This window comes from Cydia pomonella, chromosome 9 (assembly GCF_033807575.1).
Source record: "Cydia pomonella isolate Wapato2018A chromosome 9, ilCydPomo1, whole genome shotgun sequence".
NCBI lineage: Eukaryota > Metazoa > Arthropoda > Insecta > Lepidoptera > Tortricidae > Cydia > Cydia pomonella.
This window is the reverse complement of record NC_084711.1, coordinates 4,230,033-4,251,988: the sequence shown is the minus strand read 5'-3', so window position 1 is coordinate 4,251,988 and position 21,956 is coordinate 4,230,033. Positions and strand designations below refer to the sequence as shown.

At 38.7% G+C, this 21,956-nt stretch overlaps 2 protein-coding genes across 4 annotated transcripts in view; one reads left to right on the top strand and one right to left on the bottom strand.

Annotated features, from left to right (window-relative positions):
* The window catches only part of LOC133521150 (echinoderm microtubule-associated protein-like CG42247), a 48,647-nt gene extending 40,318 nt beyond the window's left edge, over window positions 1–8,329 (top strand). For all 3 annotated transcript variants that reach the window (XM_061855938.1, XM_061855937.1, XM_061855939.1), the window contains 10 exons: window positions 495–632; window positions 1,151–1,282; window positions 1,446–1,574; window positions 1,837–1,965; window positions 2,337–2,465; window positions 2,693–2,855; window positions 3,240–3,422; window positions 3,629–3,724; window positions 3,805–3,919; window positions 4,215–8,329. In XM_061855938.1, coding sequence (XP_061711922.1) covers window positions 495–632; window positions 1,151–1,282; window positions 1,446–1,574; window positions 1,837–1,965; window positions 2,337–2,465; window positions 2,693–2,855; window positions 3,240–3,422; window positions 3,629–3,724; window positions 3,805–3,919; window positions 4,215–4,368 — 1,368 coding nt within the window. In that variant the 3' untranslated portion in view covers window positions 4,369–8,329. The remainder of the gene's footprint in view (window positions 1–494; window positions 633–1,150; window positions 1,283–1,445; window positions 1,575–1,836; window positions 1,966–2,336; window positions 2,466–2,692; window positions 2,856–3,239; window positions 3,423–3,628; window positions 3,725–3,804; window positions 3,920–4,214) is intronic.
* Window positions 8,330–10,778: 2,449 nt separating this feature from the next.
* Window positions 10,779–21,878, bottom strand: LOC133521147 (zinc finger matrin-type protein 3-like). The gene is made up of 11 exons (XM_061855934.1): window positions 21,758–21,878; window positions 21,492–21,606; window positions 19,962–20,236; window positions 19,206–19,316; window positions 18,452–18,540; window positions 17,355–17,455; window positions 14,590–14,655; window positions 13,900–14,017; window positions 13,331–13,427; window positions 12,098–12,148; window positions 10,779–11,342 (listed from the first exon to the last, which is right to left on the bottom strand). The coding sequence occupies exons 2-11, from the start codon at window positions 21,596–21,598 to the stop codon at window positions 11,269–11,271; spliced, it is 1,089 nt and encodes a 362-aa protein (XP_061711918.1). The 5' UTR covers window positions 21,599–21,606; window positions 21,758–21,878; the 3' UTR covers window positions 10,779–11,268.
* Window positions 21,879–21,956: the final 78 nt, after the last annotated feature.

The window sequence follows — 21,956 nt, the reverse complement described above, 5'->3', positions numbered from 1 at the left end:
ACGTATCCGGTGCGATGAGTGAAGATGATATGTAAAGAAATTTCACACAGACTTACACACCTAGGCCTGTAAAGCAACCTTCTGTTGTTTTTAAATGTCAAATTGTGACAACGTCTTGGCATTCCACCATCAAATAGTAGTAGATTCGTAATTTCGGTTTTAGCTGTGTAAACCTACGAATATAACAAATTGATTACTTTTTAACAGGTCGGCTTTATGGCAAGCAATTGATTTGTAGGCTTTAATATCCTTCAGGGTAAAATATACCTATATAAACTTTGACCATAATATACATTTAGATAGATATTTTACTCTTTGTGGTAAATCATAATTATAGAAGAACAAAATTCTAAACAAAATTTGTTACATAAAGACATAAACAAAAAATGTTTATTTAAAACTAACCTATCTACCATGTCAGCTCCAAATGCAATAAATAGATACATTTTAAATTATATATTACTACTTTAAGTTATTTTTTCTGTTTCATAAAGACCCTACAAGAAGAGTTAACCGGTGCGGCTTTTCATCCTCTGGACGACAACCTGCTCATCACACACGGGAAAGGACATTTGGCGTTCTGGAACCGACGAAAAGATGGATTCTTCGAGCGGACTGATATTATTAAACCGGTAAGTCTATGGGTGCAAAATCAGTGAACGCTCGAGCGGTAGCGACCAGTGGGGCATCTTGCGGGGCGTCCAAACGTATGCGAGTGACTTCAATGTTCAAATCCCTTTTACGCTCGACGTCACGCTGCATGCCCGCCGAACGCTCCGCGCTGGACGCTCGGCGTTGAGGCCGTACAATAGATAGGTACTTAAATTAATTTAAGATACCTTTTTTCTACTCCTCACTACAACATGTGTTATGCTTGATTGTGTATTTTATGCCGTCAGAGACTTTCACAGAAAAAAAATCTGCCCTTTAGAAAATATACTTATTATATGCGACTAGGATGAATATCTTTTGTCGTCTTTTAGTAGGTATTTAAAAACAAAGCTTCGGCTCATTATTAACTAACAGAATTTTTGTGTAATGCTATTGCCCGTAAAAATTCACGACCAACTCAAATATCTACTCACTAGTTTAATTATAAGGTCTAGTCTAGAACAATGACTCAGTTGAAACGTTTTTTTTTGTTTTCCAGCCGTCTCGCACACACGTAACAGCGCTACAGTTCGAGCAGGACGGCGACGTGGTCACAGCTGATAGCGATGGCTTCATCACCGTGTATAGCGTCGACAGTGACGGCGCATATTTCGTGAGGATGGAGTTTGAGGTAACTGATACAAATTATTGTTTTTTAGGAAAATATGAAAACTGCAATTAAATATCCCACAGATGTTTCTATCTAGACTACTGCTGAAGTGGCTGGCGATAACAATAGGTTATCAAGAGTTAACACTAAATATCTAACAGAAGTATCTATTTTATTTACATAGGCTCACATTAAGGGCATCAGCTCACTGGTGATGCTTTCGGAAGGAACCCTAATTTCTGGCGGAGAGAAAGACAGAAAGATAGCAGCATGGGATTCTCTACAAAATTACAAGAGGATAACTGAGACGAAGGTAAAATTACTAGTATTTATCAAGAATTTATTGCTTACTCACAAAAGTTTTTATTGGTAAATTACGGTTTTGATAAAATACTATTCTAAATTCGTTATCTCCAAAAACAACAGCTGTATTCTGGTCGAGCAGCCTTGGTAAACTAATACAATGAGATGTTAATTTTCTTTTTCATATATAAATCCTCCTTGGCTTCCCACTCTTCCTACTTTCCCAGACATAAAAAAAAACTACCATCAATGATTTAATTTTTAATTAACAGCTGCCTGAATCTGCGGGTGGAGTGCGCAGCATCTACCCTCAGAGGCCGGGTCGCAACGACGGTAACCTCTATGTTGGAACCACTCGCAACAATATTATGGAGGGATCGTTGCAGAGACGATTCAATCAGGTACTTATTCATATCTATTTTCACTCGTCAGAATGTTGAGTTATGCCCTTTGATGAATAAAACACTTCTTCATTTTAAATTAGAGTAGGTACGGTAAGATAGCCTCGTCATTAAGTTCCACAAAATGTAAGGAGTCGCAGTAGATCTCGTTGAAGATGGCAGAATGAGGTTGACGCCGTTGACAAATACTGGTAGAAAACTTTTTAAGACCAGGATACCTAGAATAAGATGTCCCTTACTACACCACTAACACTGGTGTTTGCCTGGGCGCGTGCGCTGGGAGGTATGGTATTGAAGTACATAACCATTCAAAAGCTTCGCGGTTCATAGTTTGGCATCCTAAGGTCTAAAACTTAACTATTTATTCGCAGGTTATTTTCGGCCATCACAAGCAGCTCATGGGCCTGGCCGTCCACCCGGATGACGAAATGTTCGCGACAGCCGGGCACGATAAGAACATCGCGTTGTGGCGTGGACACAAACTCGTGTTTGCTACTCAAGTGAGTTTAAACAGTGTAATCCATTCGACCACCGGACATAAATACTTTGAGTCTGAGGTGTTGTTTTTCACGACACTGCAAAGACATGTAATAATTCGTCGCGACAAAGAGGCAAAACTATCTATTATCATACTGATGATAAGACAAATCGTAAAGCTTCGATATTCCGGACCTTTTCAATGTGATTCTGGAGTAGTTTCGGTTATTAATTCCTAATAATTTTGTAGGTTGGATACGAATGCGTATCTCTCGCATGGCACCCCGGCGGCGGCGCGCTAGCGGCCGGCAGTACTGAAGGGCATCTGGTGGTGTTGAACGCTGATGCTGGAGCACACGTAGCCACACTTCGCGTCTGTGGATCGCCGCTTAATTGTTTGATGTATAACTCAGGTACGAGTGCGCAACCAGCATATATGTATAGCTTAATTGCTTGATATATAATTCAAGTAGGTTTGCACATTATACACACCTATTTCTAAAAAGTAAGGCAGTATCACACGAGATTTCACCGTACATTGCTGGTCCAACAAGTTAACATTGACGTCAGATGACAATTGTGAAGGTGTTGTGAAGTGGGTGAAATAGGCGCCAAATGTGAATTTATCAATCAATCGCATTCTAGTCTGTGTTGGATGGATATGGATAATTTTATTTATTTTAATAACAATCTAATAACATCAGATCAAGTAATGTGTTTTCTCTGTGCGTACCAAAAGCTCATTGAGAGTTAGAAAATGGTATAAAAAAAGTCTAATACTATTTATTTTATTCCAGCCGGAGACCTGCTCGCCATCGGCTCCCAAAACGGCAGCATCTACCTATTCCGCGTGTCCCGCGACGGCTTCTCCTACAAGAAGTCGAACAAGATCCGCGGCGCACAACCTCTCGTGCAGTTAGACTGGAGTCTGGACGGCAATTACCTGCAGACTGTCACGGCTGACTATGACTTGGCTTTCTGTAAGTTTCCCACCTAAACTCAAAACTTTGATACAGCGACACTATAAGAAGTTTTACGGGCCTGATGGTATGGCCTTTGGCTTTTCAGCTGGCAAAAAGAAATAGCTCGCGGGCCGGGTAGTTTATTCTTCATAATGATTTCCCTATTGTTCTCTGCTCCGACACATTACTCTTTAACTGATAGTGTTTTATTTCGTTTTTTTCAGGGGACATAAAGTCCTTGTCACCAGAAAAGAGCCCGATAGCAATGAAGGATGTCAAATGGTCCACTTTTAACTCTACTGTCGGATTCTTAGTGTCTGGTAAGCTTTGCATTAATTTTGTGTATGACTAAATATTAGAGATTTTGAATCGCCTTTCCTTGAATAAATGTGTTTTTCAGGAATGTGGAACAATAGATTCTACCCGATGACGTCTCTCATATCGACTGCGAGTCGATCCGCTGCGCACGACCTGTTGATCAGCGGAGATTCTGACGGATATCTGCGCTTGTTCAGGTAATTCTTACGTTTCTGCGTATTCTGTACTCTCATGCCATAGTACAGCGGCTCTTCAATACTAAATTGAGTCTGTCAACAATAGGTATGAACTAAAGAAACGGACACACCTACCTAGAACCCTCGGGACCGTTGATTTTTATTTCACACTAACCCTTCTCCCTAATCATTTATCAGAAAATCTGCGTCCAAAAGTAGGGCCGATAATCATTTTTATTCAGCCTGTGCTCACTGTGCGTATCCAACCCAATTTATTGACGTCAACTTTAGCGCTGACCAATTCGTACATCAACAGATACCCTTGCGCCAGCCCCAAAGCGGAATACAACGAGATGAAAGTGTACAGCGGGTCCGTGTACTGCGCGCGCTTCCTGTTCAACGACCGCTGCCTGGTGACGGCGGGCGGCGCCGACGCCGCGCTCATGCTGTGGGAGCTGGTGGACGACTAGCCCGCGGCGCGCCGGCGCCGGCCGCCCGCCGTCGTGCTCGCGCCGCCCACCCCCTCGCCGCCCGCCGCCCGGGCCACCTTCAAGGTGCTGGATTTTGATGAGCTCGATTGAAGCAACGTGGACGATAGGGACGTGTAATCTAAACCTTACAGATGGTCACGCCTCCCATCCGTTGAGCGTATTTAACGACAAATGAAGCAATTTAAGCACCTTATAGATGGATGATCATGCCATCTCCTGTTAATCACGAATCATTCGGGTTCCGGGGTTTTGATGAGCCGAAGTATACCACACATAAGTTACATCGAGCTTTTTGATGACAAGCTATCAGAATTACTGCTATATTGCAATCTTGCCAAAACTTGTCGATTCAATATATCGACTTGACTTTGCGAAATGACTTTTTGCGTGAGCTCATCCAGGAGTCTTCGTCCATTTTGACTCTTGTCCGAAATCTGCCCAGGTTCTTTGTAACTTACAAAAGTGGTAACAACTTACATAGGTATACTGAATTCACGACTAACTAAGGCGCTATTGCTAGTGAACATGGGACATTTAAGGCTTCCAAAATTGTCCTGATTTGACACATAAATCTTTACGGATTTTCATTGTTTTAAGACACTTGCAATCTGGAATTGTACCCTTAATATTATTATGAATTGTAATACTAGTTTATGACATACCCATCCAGTATTGGATTGTATTGGAGAGTTATTATCTATTAATGAAATTAATGTATTTACCTACATAAGTCACTGCCATTTCTAACTTGCATTAAACTATGGAATAATGTGTAGGTAAACGGAGCAATCTTAAAAAAATATTATTTAAGTAGTAGGAATTTAAAAGTTATATTTGACAAATCTATAATCCGTCTAAACTAACTCTGCACCGACTAAACGCCAGACGGCGAAGGAATACGCCGTGCCCCGGACGCCAGGCGATCGCGATTATTTAAACGAAATTGAACTTTACGGAGTCCCGCGTAAGTCCCTATTGCATTAGCGAAGCTGTAGCCGTCGTTGGCGTCCTTGGCAAGACTTTCCGATAACCGTCAGAGCCGCCTGTGGCGGTCAAAAGGTTAATATAACGAAGTGGGGATGTGTCATTTGACATTTATGATGACACTCACACACTTTGTCATTACCGAACAGAGTTATCTTTGTCTGACTCTTTCAACTTTTTCATATAATTTTAAAAATACTTGGTCTTTAGTCTCTCGGGGTTTAAAAGTTACTTGGACATGTATTTGATTAGCGAATGATATTGTTGAAGACACAACTGACAATCGGTCTATTCCTATGTGATCTACAGCATTGAGTAGGTACAGCCATAGAGATCTCTCTAGATCTAGAGCTATAATGTCTATCCGAACCGGCACCAAATTTCACTTTTCATTCTGATGTCTATAAAAATAGTGTATGTGTTTGTGTGCCTTACCTGTCTACCTTTGTTGAGCGACCGATTAAGACTGGGAATGGTGGTAAAGTGATAGTAAGTAAAGAAAAGATACTTTATTGTTGTGTCCGTTTGTTGACTCGATATATTATTCATCATATTTATATTGAAAACTGTATTATATATGTGCATGTGGCCTTTTTCCATAGCGGATTTTAGAAAAAAAACCTATAATTCGGTTATTATTTATAGTTTCAGGACAATGTCTTTAAAACATTGTATTGCACGAATTAAAAAATCTAAGTTATGCTAATGCCATGCAACAAATCACGATTTTCCTTGGAGTATTACAAACTAGGTATGTCGCTAGTCGCTATAAAAATGCATTGATAGTACGTATGTTTTAAAATCCGCTAAGAAAAGATATTGGACCAAATAATTCGTTGTGAAAGATTTGAATACTTCTTCCAAAATGTGGCAGGCCACGATAAATTATTACGATCAACTTTTTGTACCTTATCATGCTTTTCACTGTAAAAAAAACATATCAGTCGATTATCGGCACTTCACGTAAATATAATTAATTCAATGAATAATATCAAAGTTATTGACAGTTATATAAAACCTTGAGTAGATATTTTCAGACACAATTTATTTAGGCAAAGGAACCTTTCCAAAGAGTTATCACGAATAAAATAATAAGTAGTGTAATCGGAAATCAATTCAATTTTTACTCACGGCTCGAGTATCAACTAAACCAACAAAAAATTCCCTGCATAGGCATTATAGGTTGCTACGATACCGATATCGCATACGATACCGCATTTCGATTTACCCTAAATATAGTAATAGTAATGATATTATGTTAGGGTTTCACAACTATGCTTAACGCAAGTAAGTACCACTGGATTTTCGAGCTGAAGAAGCTAGTCACACTGAGCGAGGGGTAACGAGGTTCGTGTGTCATCCGCCTTAAATAATACCTAACGCATTCACTGCCAGCGCGAGCTACGCACTACGAGGATAACACGGGAAAAACCATATGTAGAGAAAAGCGGATCCCCGGCAGTGAACGTGTTAAGAGCCAAGGTTTTAAGAGTTAACTTGATATTAGTAAACAAATTTTAAATTTTATTATCATCAAGTAATTATGAGCAAAAATGATGTCGCGTGTCGCGATGACTTAAACACATTTTACAGCAATTTCACAAATTTTTACGTAGTTGTAGCTGTTATTGTCAATTTAAGAAAACTTTATAATATTTGAACGATACCCTAAAAGGTTTAATGGAGCATAGAACAAGGGGCCTACCCCGAAAACCGAAATTCTCAAATTGTGGGGACCTTACTCTTTTACTCTCACTAAGACATAATTGGAGTGACAGAGAAAAATGCCCGCAATTGACGAACTTCGATTTTCGCGGTTATAGCCGTGTCTTGATACCTATCAATATAAGAGTGTTTTCACGTTATCTGATCCGATAGTGTCATTTTTTTTATACTACTTCGGTGGCAAACAAGCATACGGCACGCCTGATAGTAAGCAGACTCCGTAGCCTATGTACGCCTGCAACTCCAGAAGAGTTACATGCGCGTTGCCGACCCTTAAAACTCCGCTCCCTGGTTAAGCTCTGGCAACCTTACTCACCGGCAGTAACACAACACTATGAGTAGGGTCTAGTGTTATTTGGCTGCGGTTTTCTGTAAGGTGGAGGTATTGCCCAGTTGGGCTCTGCTCTAATTCTGGAATGACATCCGCTGTGCTGTGCCCTACCACGCAAAGCGAGATGACATTCACAATGCCCATACCTCTCTTTTGGACGTAGTTTAAGGACGTACCTGGGTCCAACGTAGACGTCCTTATAGCATCAAGTCTTTCTTTCTTGGTTAAAGGTTATATTTTTAACAATAAACACTTAAACAAGGCAAAAAATAAATAAATATGTATAAAAATGCGCTTTTTTTGTCATATCCGACATCCGATATCGGATCTGACAATGTGATCATGCTCTAATTAAGTATGTCGTGCATGCATATCCAAGCCCGACCCACTGATATTGATATTAAAATGATGTTATACTTTACCTTTCTGAAAATACTTTTTGTAAAATTTAGCTCTTGGTGACAGCTTTATTTTCTTACCTAAAAAAGAGCCGGAATATCATTTGTACCACGTATATTATACTACTCCCTTATTCATAAAACTTTACGGGCCTGATTTAGTTACATTATGTTTTATCCCTTTCTTACAAATATTTAAGTCAAAATGACAGATAAAGACAAGCGATACATAGCTAATTTAGGCCAGTAACGCGTTTATGAGTAATGCTATAAGACGGTACTTTGAAAAGGTTTTGGGAGTTTAAACCTACAAGGGGTTATCAGAAGATTTTCCAGAGAGCAGCACAAAGCTACTTCTTTATTTCCTAAGGTTAAGATGCATAAAAAATCTAAATTGAAGTGCACATAAAAAAATAAATTAAAACTATCGGCATAAAATGTACACTAGTATTAAGAAAAACAATTGGTAAACGTTGATAATAAAGTAAACCATTTGACATTCTGTTGTGTTTCATTTATTTTATTCAATGCATAATAAATGCGAAGCGGTGGTGGCCAAGTGGATATGACGTCCGACTTTCAATCCGGAGGTCGCGGGTTCAAATCCTGGCTCGTACCAATGAGTTTTTCGGAACTTATGTACGAAATATCATTTGATATTTACCACTAGCTTTTCGGTGAAGGGAAACATCGTGAGGAAACCTGCATACATCTGCGAAGAAATTCAAAGGTGTATGTGAAGTCCCCAATCCGCAGTGGGCTAGCATGGGGACTATAGCCCGAGCCCTCTCGCACATGAGAGGAGGCCTGTGCCCAGCAGTGGGACGTATATAGGCTGAATTATTATTATAATAAATAAAATGCCTCAGGGTGCTTACCTGCCATCGTTAATGCTCCGTAGCGTAGCATAGTCATCTGAGTCATCTCTATCACTCTTTCATATGAGTGCGACAGTTGCAGTTGCGTTTCGTCCATTCCAGCACACGGATTTGGCTTTCTTTGAAGCTGGCTCATCATGACCAATCCATTGTTTCGACTGTTGTTTCGTCTCCGAGATGTAGTGTTGGGTCCAGATTTCATCCATAGTGACAAAATGGCGAATAAAATCTGTTGGATTTTTTAAACACCTGCAAACTTTCATCAGATATTCGCATGCGAATACGCATTTGTTCTGGAGGCAGTGATCGCAGGACCCACCTTGCACAAAGCGCTTTCATGTGCAACTCGTTGTGTAAAAGAAAATGCACCCGATCAGAAGAGATGAGGGGCTTCAGCTAATTCGCGTATTTTCAATTTTCGGTCTGCTAACTGCTAAATCATGGATTTTATCGATGACTTCGGGTAAAACTGCCGTTTCGGGACTCCAGGGCGAGGTCCCCAAAGTAGAACTGTTTCGTAGGAAGGACACGAACCACCCAACGAAGGTTTCATGGATTTGTTTAGCAGTTTTGCCTTCCAAAAAAAAGAACTGAACTCCACGTGTTCCAGTTTTCTCCATTTTGCCGCGTAACTCGGACCACTTTCGTTTGAACTACTGTCAAATTCCCGCCAAAAATGACATGACGCCACAGATTAATAGTAGATTGTTCGCACAGCCCGCCCGCACACCCGCACCAACCAGTGGACGCCCTAAGGATACGGTTGAATGTTTTTAGGGTTCCGTAGCCAAATGGCAAAAGGTAAGGAACGGAATCTCCATAGGCAGAATTGATGCAAAAGTGTCCAGTTGTCAGCTATGCTATAAATAATAGTTCCAAATCTCTCCAGTGTCGCTAGAGTAGCTAAGAACCTACGCGTTATTGACGGAGTGAAGTGCGCTATTTATGATTTGATTTTCTTTTCAAGTATTCTAGGTATTGTAGCGCCACCTATTTAAGGGTTTTTGATGACACTTTTTGGTACATGGAGATTCCATTCCTTACCTTCCATACTAATGGATTCGTCATGTCTGCCTGTCTGTCCTTCCGTGTCACCGTACGTCATAAAATTTAAACAATTATTTTTTCATCAAACCCATACTTGTGGGGTATCTATTGGATAGGACTTCAAAAATGATATTGAGGTTTCTAATTTTTTTTTTTTCTAAACTGAATAGTTTGCGCGAGAGACACTTCAAAACTGGTAAAATGTGTCTCACAAACTCACTGTGTCAACAAATACTAAAAACAGAATAAAATAATTATTTAAGGGGGGCTCCCATGCAACGAACGTAATTTTTTTGCCGTTTTTATAAATAATGGTACGGAACCCTTCGTGCGCGAGTCCGACTCGCACTTGCCCGGTTTTTTTTTAATACGTCATAAATGGTACGGAACCCTTCATGGGCGAGTCCGACACGCACTTGCCCGCTTTTTAGGGTTCCGTAGCCAAATGGCAAAAAACGGAACCCTTATAGATTCGTCATGGTCGTCTGTCTGTCCGTCCGTTTATGTCACAGCCACTTTTTTCCGAAACTATAAGAACTATACTATACTGTTCAAACTTGGTAAGTAGATGTATTCTATGAACCGCATTAAGATTTTTACACAAAAATAGAAAAAAAAAAAAAACAATAAATAGAACTGAAACTAAAAAAAAAATTTTTTCATCAAACCCATACGTGTGGGGTATCTATGGATAGGTCTTCAAAAATGATATTGAGGTTTCTAATATATTTTTTTCCTAAACTGAATAGTTTGCGCGAGAGACACTTCCAAAGTGGTAAAATGTGTCCCCCCCCCCCCCCCCCCCCACCCTTTTAATTTCTAAAATAAGAGAATGATAAAACTAAAAAAAATATATGATATACATTACTATGCAAACTTCCACCGAAAATTGGTTTGAACGAGATCTAGTAAGTAGATTTTTTTAATACGTCATAAATGGTACGGAACCCTTCATGGTCGAGTCCGACTCGCACTTGGCAGCTTTTTTTAATTACCATTGACTGCATCTTAAATAAAAAACCAAAATAATCCGTAGACTGATTTATTATGTTACATAATAAAACTAGTGAAGTTGTGTGTAGTGTGAGAGGCCCTTAGGGATTACTGGGATTAGTATGGGAAATTTACAGTAATTTAACCTTTTGGACGCCAATGACGGATATATCAGCATCGTAGGTCCAACGCCAAAGACCGATTAATCCATCACAGACCACAGGGCAACATAAACTGGGGTGACGTGACGTCCGAATGACAGCTTTTGTGTTTAACACGGCGTCGAAAAGGTTAATACGATAAAAATTACATTGTCTGATCAAATATACAAGTATTTTACTAAATACCTAATCGTAGGTAAGTAAGTGCCAAATTAAACCTTAACAAGATAATAATAAGGGTTAACATTGTTGACCTGATCTAAACATACACTTGAACTTGTCATGTGTAAAATTAAAACGTTTATCAAATTATTACTCTACGTAATATTAAAATGTCTACTTAGACATATAATTCTCCCAACTTAGTCTTCCCAGGTACCGGATCCATTTCCCCAATCGCCTCCGTCGTCGTTCCCGTTGCCTCCAGCCTGCTCATCTACAAACAAAAAGAAAAAATCGAAATTACGTAGACTTTTGACTGGACTAAGAAACAAACGGGCACCTACAGAACAAACCCGCTTATCATTTCGTATTCTATAAAAGTAGGAAAATAAACTCCTGAAAGGTAGAAGACGGGTTCGCTAATAGTTTCCGAGAAACAAGATACCTATTTTTGGGTCCCATGCAAAAAAGACTATATTTTTCTGCTTTCAATATGCCTTATTTTGAAAAATAAAACCGGCCAAGTGCGAGTCGGACTCGCACAGGAAGGGTTCCGTACCATTATCTATAAAAACGGTCACTCATCCAAGTACTGACCCCGCCCGATGTTGCTTAACTTCGGTGATTGGATGAGAACCTCGAGATTGGAAAGAAATATTTATTTTATTCTGGTTTTAGTATTTGTTGTTATAGCGGCAACACAAATACATAATCTGTAGAAGTTTCAACTGGCTAACTATCACGGTTCATGAGATACAGCCTGGTGACAGACGGACGGACAGCGGAGTCTCAGTAATAGGGTCCCGTTTGACCCTTTGGGTACGGAACCCTAAAAATTATCTCACATTTATTGTTCCTTAAACAATTCTCCATCGAATAGCATTAAACATAATATTTCCTCAAAAAAGTAAGAATGTCGTTTTTTCGGCCGATCCAACCCACAGTGCGTCACAATAGATCACTGCTTGGTCGACGTGGCCACCAATACCCCTAATAAATAAAAATATGAAATTGTAGTTTGTTATGTACCTGCAGGCTGCAGCTCTTCTTTAACGGCACTGTTGTCGTTGTTCTGCGCTTCTGAAAAATGAGTAGATCATATAATTCAAAACCTATACGGATCTAATATCTGGCACATGCAACTTTTCACCTTATCAGTAAGACATACACGGTGTTGCATGAGGAAACCGAAAGATTTTGACAGTGTATTACTGATCACATTTAGAGACTAAAATGTCATATAAACTTTTCTGGATTTCGCGTAGTTTCAGAGTTAATACCAGTGAAAAAAAAAACATCTTCTTATCGTAACTTAGTGCAAAACGCCTTTTTGATCGCGATGATGCCATTATGGGGCGTAGTCTAAATATCCTTATTGATAGATGTCAAAAAGTGACAAGTAACCTTTGCAAGAACTAGTTTTTACAAAAAAAAATCGTAAAAAATTATTTTCAGTGCCAGTTTTACCATAACATTAACTTTTTATGTACAAATACGTTCAAAATTTGAAAAAAAAATACAAAAAAAAAATATTTTTTGGCGAAATTTACTGAAACTCATATAACATTTTTTCCTTGTTTTGGCCTCAGAAGTACGTGGTTAAAATCTTTCGGGATCCTCGTGAGTACAGTGTATATTCTTTCTAAAAAACATACATCCATTCACCCATACAGTGTAGTCATCCTTACATGTATATCATGTAAACGAACACTTCTCAAAGACATTATCACACGTTACTCAGGAATTACACAATAATTATTTTAAAATGTTGTTGTATACTTAAAGAAACTCACAAAGTATTGAAATCAACCAAATATGAAATAACCACTGAAAAATATCATTTTTAATAAGATTTTAATTAATAATCGCAGTAACTGAAGATCATCTGACATTACGATGTCTAGATTGTCTATGGAATCATATTATTTTAACGTCACGTTCGTTTACATGATAAGACACGTGAGGATGAATACACTGTACACCCAAATGGGTTGGATGGACCCAGGATGAATACACATTCATCCTCACGTGTCTGGGGTCAGGGGTGAGTGGGTGTTTGGGGAATGGCTAAATAGCCATTCCCCAAACACCCACTCACCCCTTTATTCAAACACACAAAATCGAATTTTGCTCACTGTTTTTAAGCATCAAAGAAATCTTGTTCGAGCTTCTAAGTTGAACATGATTTTATTTTGGTTTACTGCGATCACATTCGAGTACGTACACATGTCTTATGTCGCGTTCCACATACGAACTACTTACGTGCATTCATGACGCGGATGATGTGCTGCTTCTCCTTCGACAGGTGCTTCTTGCCGTTGAGGTGCATCGTCATCTGCTCCGAGCATGTCATGGAGGTCTGAAGATAAAAGTTTTTACATATTCAAGTTGTTTTTTGTTTCGGTTAGCGGCGACAGTTTATCAAATGTTAAAAGTAATTAGCCGTTTAGTAAGTTTAAGTTTATGTGCTAAACGAATATATGTGGCAAGTAGGTAATACACTACTTCTTTTATTTATTTATTTATTATATTTTAGAAACATACAGTCGCTTACAACCAGTACTTATACAATATTGCTTAAGTTTAGACCTAGAGTTTCATTTGTTACATAACATTGCAAGGCACACGCACACTTGTTTGGATGAAAATATATATAATAGCAGCTTAATAGTTCGTGTCACCGACGATGACGGGTTGCTGTCGTCGTCACCCACGGTGACCTTCGGCACGGCGATCTCCGGCAAATGTTGCCTCTCGCGGGTAATCAGCTGACCAGAGAGAGATAAGTCTATTGTAACAGCAGCTTTGTTAAGCAAGTTGGGTGATTATACCTTGCAGATGTCGCAGTAGAGGTCGGTCTGCGGAGGCTTGCCGTCGCCCTCACCCACGGTGACCTTCGGCACAGTGATCGCCGGCAAATGTTGCTTCTCGCGATTGATCAGTTGCTCACTGGAAGAAACAAGCATTTGATTTACAACCTCGCACGGTGGTTTTCTCGTTTTATAATAAGATTCAACAATATGGGATACTCTTAGTTGTAAATTTGGAACTAAGGAATCTCAGTTCGCTATTTTTTTTTATACCGAATGTTTGTTTGTATTGCTGCTACAACAATATATGTGACCGCGGCCGGCAAAACGTCCCACTTTCTCGCTTGTCATAAGGACGCCTTGACAGGTTACTGTATAAAGAAACAAGCAAATCTCATCCTTGTGGCAAGCGACACTGGGACGATCTTCCGGCCGCGGTCACATAATATAAGGGGTCATACATAAAACATTTTTTTTTTATAAGTATAACGGTTTAACGTACAAACCTCAAACTGGGCGTAATAACAAAGAAAAATATATGTACCATATAAAAACATGACTTCAACGAGCACTTGGCTTGTTTTGTTAATCTGAACACACCGCTTGAATGTTTCGTGTTTTGTCTTCACTGCATGATAAGAGAGATACTCCGACACGCGTAGGAGTCAAATAGTTGAGTGAATAACGTAAATAGGTTTTGTAAATACATACGTGCGAGCCTCCATTCCTTTTTGGAGTAGGTACGGGTTTTTCGGCTTCTTCCGTCCTTCCACAATACTGAAACATCCATTATGATATAAAATTAATTATAATTTTAAAAATGAGGTAGTAAATAGGCAGTATCATTGCTCCGTGCTTTGACGCGCCCTAAACAATGAATGAAATATCTATAATACGGACATGAAACATACATACATATTATTATAAAACTATCCCTAAGCGGCAAATTTGAATAATCTGGACGCCGAAAAATGATCACTTAAAGAAATCTTGAGTTTTGCCATCTTTATCATTCTCGGGATCCACACACCACTCAAAATCTAGCGTAACTATACAAGATGTTTAATAAAAATATGGAAGGGAGGAAAAATCGATGACTGTAGAAGATAGCTCGATACTTAACTACGAACACTGTATATATATCTACCAATATTTGTACCTAAATTGGTTCTTATAAACTACACCAATAGGCGGGTCCACACTGAGCGAGCATACGCGCGAGGCAATTTCCTCACGCACAATACGGCCAGTGTAGACGTGCCTCGGCCGAGACGGCGAGCGCGTTTTTCTCCAGATTTGCAATACCTATGAATTACCACACACTCTGCTATTTTCTATTCAAATAAACCACAGAAACCACTCTTCCTCTTTGTATTGTTTCGTCTTCCTTATAACATTTATTTATTTATTGTATGGCGATTAAACTACACTGTACATTCATTAATTAGTTTATAATCTAGAATAGAAGCCAATGGAGGAATCTGGTCTTTAACAGGACATGATGTCACGATCCTCAGCATTGAGGGACCGACTGAAGAAGAAGAAGAAACTAAATCTAAATTTTTCCAAGTAAGTAATGGCTGCACTCGTTATGGTTTTAAAATCTTCCACTGGGCCATCGTACTTTGTCAGTGGGTACTCCTAGACGACAAGCCATATATCATATGGCACTCCATAGCACTCCATATGCGAAATACTAATTATTTCCTGGTTTTCAACAGTGTCCTAATTGATAATATCTATGATTTCCTACAAAAATAAAGATCGATTCAGTCAGGACCCTGGTTTGCCGCTCGGGCCCTAAATATATTTGGTGTATCAAATATATTCTGGGAAACCCATATTGTCAGTAGAAAAAGGCGCAAAATTCAAACTTTCTATGTGAGACCACCCTTCGCGCCTACATTTTTTAAATTTGCCGCCTTTTTCTACTGACGGAAATGTCTTGACACATTCAAGTGTGACAATTATTATATTATTATATGGAAAAACGTTCTTATAGTAGTGACTATTCTAACATCAATAAGAAACAGTCACAGTCATAAACATGTATACGATTTTGCACTTTATGCCACATAGAGGAATAAGGTAAAAAAATGTATGTATGTGTATAAATGTGACTGTTCAAGTCAAGTTTAACAGACGAGGTCATAAACATGTATATAATTTTGTACCTTATTTTATTAAATAAGGCAAAAAATGTATACTTGTTTATGATCTTCACTGTTCAAGTCTTACAGACAAGGCCATAAACATGTATACAATTTTGCACCTTACGCCACCGAGGTACAAGGTGAAAAAATGTATAAATGTTTATAGCTTTGACTGTTCAAATTCAGTCCGATAGTGAAGGTTATACACATGTATACAATTTTGTACCTTACTCCATTGAAACAAGGTAGAAGAATGTATATATGTTTATAGCCTTCACTGTCAGATTGATACATTTCATAAAACATAATTTAATCAATATAATGTGATTATTTGTTTGTTGCTTACAACCACGTCTGTACGGATCCCGAGTGACCCCGTCGTATTTATAATAGGCGGTACATATTATTCCTAGCATAAACCTATATTAAGACTGGCCACACTGGTTTCTAAATTTCAGCATCAATTAAAAAGAGCCAAATATGTAAACGAATTAGTAATATCAAAAATATAATTGTAATTTACCACCTTTTTTTACCAAAAAGCTTATTAATGTAACAATTACAAAGCAATCAAGTGTATTTATAATATTTATATACATATGTAACCGTTAATAAGATCGTACGTACAACGAGTAGCAACGATCATGGATTCATTTATCAACAATTTAACATTTTTGGCGATTTCTATTGATGTAAATATTCGTACAGAAATGGTGTGTGCTAGTGTACATTTCCGGTAGAAAATGCGGGAATCGACATACAACACGGTCGCATCGACTACTCGAATTGAATGGCGTGGTCCAACATTTAACTAAGAACTTGGAGCTTAAAGATGATATACTATGATTATAAGCACTGCCGCAATAACACCAAGTATTTTTTACGTTGGAGAATGTTACAGAGAGGACACAGTTAATATCCTTTTAATTTAAATAAAAGAAAGGGCAGTGTTGACCTTATACATTATATACACATTTTTACCTTGGGTAGTCCTTACACCCTAATGTATATATGTTTATAACTGTGGCCGTATAACGATCATCTTTAGTTGTCGACTCAAAAACAAAAGCAGTTTTATTAACAATTTAATGAAATATTGTATTCAATGCATTGTGTATCTAATTAAAAGATAATATAGTGTAGAGCTGTAGACAAATAACTTCTCCTAGTCATAAATGTATACAGTAATCATTTTTAAGCTCTCAAAGCACACTAGCACTTATTACATACATACCGTACTAGCTGTAGTTCGTTGTGTGAACACAGCAAAGTAAGAAACAAACAAACAATCAACACAAAAAGGGAAAACAGTAGATATCTTACGCTCGATGCGCTTTTCCTGAATAGTGCGAATCGGCGTGAGCCGTGGACGTTATCGTAACGTCGCACAGTTCACAGTACAACTCGCGCGACTTTAGCGGTATCTAGAAAAATAATTGTACATAAAAAATGTTTTATTAAACTGTCCTATGTCTAAAACCCTGCTAACTTGTTCAGTTTGAGGCCGCGGACTCGACGCAGGCGCCGCGCGGCGCGGCGAGCGGCAAATCAAGCCATTCATAAAGTGCGCTCAATCCAAGGCTCGGAACCGGTTTGTAAAATACCGGTTTATTTCGGTTTTCCTCCGAACTTTTATGAGAACGCGAACGTTTTTAAGAACTTTATTGTAACCTAAAAATCCGGTTTATTCGACAAGCAAATATACGGCCGACCTGCCTAGTGGTGTGCCAAGTAAACATAGACACCGACATAAGAAACCGGTTTTTATTGTTCTATAAATTTGGCAAGAACTGTTCTCATAAAAAATGGTTTGAAAATAACGGTATTTCGAGCGAAACCGAAATGAAAATGTTTTGCACCAAGTACATGATAACGGTTGGGAAATTTAACCGGTTTTAAATTCGATAAATTTAACCGGTTTCCGAGCCTTGGCTGAATCAAATACACAAACGGTATCGATTGGCCGCTCACCGCTCTGCCGGCCAGCGGCCTTTAACAGGTTAGCAGGGTATTAGAAATAGGACAGCGATGTTCAACATTGAAATTTATAAGCAATTTAGAAAACTATTCAGCACATGAGACTTTGTGGAGTAACTTGACTTTATTTATAATTAATTAAATTATTACTTTAACGAATAACTATGTTTTATTAACGTCTGGTGAGCCATTGCCCCAAGTTAACATATAAATGTATGTTTAACATCCTTCACGATAAAAATAATACTTCACTTTATCCAGGGGAATCCTTATACACAAAGCAATTTAATTTAAATAAATTAATCTACTCTGGTGATATGTCAAACAATAAATTATGTGTTTGAATAAATACTGAACTCTGTAATCTATCTCTATAATCAATTGTTCCTATCTCTTAATGTTGTCTCACGAAATTCCTTTCAGACCACCGAGGGTCAAGTTACCTTTTTCCCGGGAGTCGGTTTCTCAGCATTTTGCGTCAGCCATTTCTTTTGGTTCTTTTGGTGATTACGCGAAGTGTAATGCATACGCGCTGCAAAAGAAAAATATTTTAATTCCCTTTTTTATACAATTACGATCATAATATCGTTTAATGTGCCATGGTAAAGTTGTTACAAAAATATTCATATTCTTTATTTGTATTGATCATACATTGTAAGTTCCACATGGTATTGCGAAACTGTAATACAATAATAATAATGTATACAATTCTGTAATTGGCAGTCAGATATGAAACAAACTCAGCCTATCTATAAATTGTGGGGTGCTTTGAGTAGCGCTACCCCGTATTTCACTCAACAAAGGCACAATGTCCGTCAATTTTTCAAAAATACTGAGTAAAACTAACTAAAGCTCTAATAGTAAAATCAAAGCGTAGGTTTTTTTAAAGAATTATAGTAATCTTAAGTTAAAGAATAAGGCACATCATGGGATAGCCGGGTCCACACAGAGCGAGCATACGCGCTAGGCAATTTCCTCACGCACAAACTGGCCAGTGTAGACGTGCCTCGCTCGCTCTGTGTGGGGACCCGCCTGATTGTCATCAAATTTAATACTTCAAAAGTTCAGAACCAGACATATAATCTCAATTTATAGTGGCCAATATCTAATTTGATCTGGTTAGGATTAGAGGTTCTGCAATCAGATATCTGTAGTGGCTTAAAAAGAAAATTTCCAAAAGGATGACCAAAGACTTACACATAGTGAAGGAGTCAAAATCCAAGCCGCAAACTCCGCAGTGGTTGGCCTCAATAAGTTTTAGCAGCTTCTTGGGGAGGCCTTTTATGCTCTCCTGGGAAACACCACAACCTGTAGTTTAAACAAGACTGGTCTTAGCATCTTTCATATACTGATTTATTAAAAACAAATGCATAACACAGCATAACCCTTTTTTTTCTACATCCCAGCAAACACAAAATTTAGCCCTTTGCTTGTCACGCCTATCGTGTGTAGCGCGACGCGTCATTTTGAACCTTGTTGGAATGTACGAAGGATGAATTTGGGCTGCAGCCGCGCGCGTCATTTGACGTTACAGGTGGTCAAAGGTTTTAGAGCCAAAAGGGTTGAGAAAAAAAACCAAACCTTGTTCCCAGACATGGCTTGACCTGGCCTTGAAATGTCCAGACACCCAATAGTCTACATCAAATTGCAAAACGAATAAAATCAAATGGAAAAAGACTTTTTTTACCTTCAGTGATTAAATACATATTACAATTATTGAATCACAAAACCAAATGCACACAACACAAATACAGAGAGAATAGGCGGGTCCACACAGAGCGAACATACGCGCGAGGCAATTTCTTCGCGCAATAATCGGCCAATGTAGTCGTGCCACGTCTACACTGCCTCGCGCGTCTAATTTGCCCCGCGCGTATGATCGCTCTGTGTGGTCTCGCCTAATAAAGATAATAAACATATTAAAAAAACATGTTCAGGTTATATTGTACTTACGTATAAGATATCTATAAGCTTGAGTCTCTGGAGCAACTTTGCGGGGCATAAGGGGTCCACCTGGTCCAAAACCTCGTCCAAACATCATCAAGGGGGGTGGCGGGCCGCGTGGCCCACGAGGACCCATCGGACCCATAGGTGGGCCCATAGGTGGGCCCATAGGTGGTGGACCCATAGGCCTGCCCATAGGTGGGCCCCTTGGTCCATAGCCAAAACCGCCGCCGGGCCCATAGCCACCACGGTAACTGCCATAGGCATTGTTGTAGCGGTCATTGCTGGAAAAAGGTAGAACCTATACATCATGAGCCAATTAAACCCTGACAGATTTTAAAGTTGTATTCTTATCTACATTTATAGACTAAAATGTCATACACAGTCCTGGATTTGATCTTGTTTTAGAGATCTTGACAATTTTTTGTGAACATTTGTTTCTATTACAACTTAGTTAAAAACGCCTTTTCAGCTGTGACACTCATTATGTCACTTGGTGTAGACATAGCTACAGGCAGACAAACAAACTCATATATCATTTTTACTACTTATAACCTCCTTATGATGTGTGGTTCAAATCTGTCGAGTTTAATAGGCCCATGGTGTATGACTGTTAGTACATTTTGCCACTTAAAATGCAATTTCACAGACCCTTCAAAATGTTCTGAATTAGCAGGTTTCACTTTGTTACTAATAGTGTGAAGTTACTGTTTTATGTGGATGTGTACTTTTGTTTTATTTGGTGAATAAATATATAAGTAATTTAGCATCAACCTCGAGAGATATTGAAATATTTTGATGACTGGTCTGGCCTAGTGGGTAGTAACCCTGCATATGTAGCCAATGGTCTTGGGTTGGAACCCTGGTAAGTGTATGTATTTGTGTGATGAGCAGAGATATTTGTTCCTGAGTCGTGGATGTTTTATATGTTATATTCTATATTTTCATTGTCTTAGTACCCACAACACAAGCCTTCTTGAACTTACCGTGGGACTTAGTCAATTATTTATTTTATTTACTTAATGTACATTAAAATACCTAATACTACTTGACTGTGTTAATGCAGAGGTCTCCAAGCTAAAGAGAAAACAAGCAAACAAGCAGTTGAAATGAAGCAGAAAAAAATATTTGGGGATGCCTTTGCTAACACTCTCAAAAGCATCAAGCAATGCCATTGGTCATCACAATATGACATTTATTCTGATAGCAATTTAGTTTTGTATTGACCAGTGTCCAAGTGTGTTCAGTGCTGATCATGTCACATGTCAGTTCACCTCATTTCCCCTATTGTTCACAATATATGACTTCCTTCAGTACCACTACCTAAAGGTTATCTGGAAAAGATTGCTCTGTAGCATTAAGGCCCCTACATACAAAAGTGCAAAAGAGGGTGCTTTGCTAGCTTGCCTCGATAAATTAGGTACAGACCGTATCATTCACGAAGACTTTTCGTATTAGTAGGGATATGTTGAGTTAAACTAACAGTAGTATATTCTAATGATTCTTTTCAAACTGGATACCAATATTAAACATAGTTACTTGGGCATTCCACGTTTAGGTGGCCTAATCGGTCGCATTGGCTTGTTCATCGCGAACCCGTTGCTGTTCCCGAAGTCCACATCTTCCACAAAATTACGGTCTCCCATTATTTTTACTGTAAAGTAAGAAAAAAAACTGAGAATAAAATACTAATCGATCGCCAATGAATAGGTACAAAACGTATTTCAGACTGAGGATATCGGAGTGGTTACAGATTTTCAGATATGTATGGACACTGAATTTTGTAATAGATTAGCGGTATATACCTTGATTATAAAGTTTTATTTAATAAATTATTGATTGCACTGCTATCGTGTCCGCGTCGGCGTCCAGCGGAAATTGGCACGTCACTTTTTTTTTAAATTTCCCAGCAAACTCATTCTCATGGGCTCTACAGACGTTTACGATTGAAGGCCAATCAGAAGTGATCAGAAGTGGTATGATTCGTGTGATGAGCATGGATAT

What these genes read in the sequence shown, in the direction of transcription:
- LOC133521147 (XM_061855934.1), bottom strand. Translation starts at nt 21,598, where the DNA reads ATGGGAGACCGTAATTTTGTGGAAGATGTGGACTTCGGGAACAGCAAC. An exon ending in TTTTGACTCCTTCACTATGT is followed by an intron (nt 18,541 to 19,205) that starts GTAAGTCTTTGG and finishes TTTCTTTTGCAG; the next exon opens with CGCGTATGCATTACACTTCG. An exon ending in CATCCGCGTCATGAATGCAC is followed by an intron (nt 12,149 to 13,330) that starts GTAAGTAGTTCG and finishes CTCATTTTTCAG; the next exon opens with AAGCGCAGAACAACGACAAC.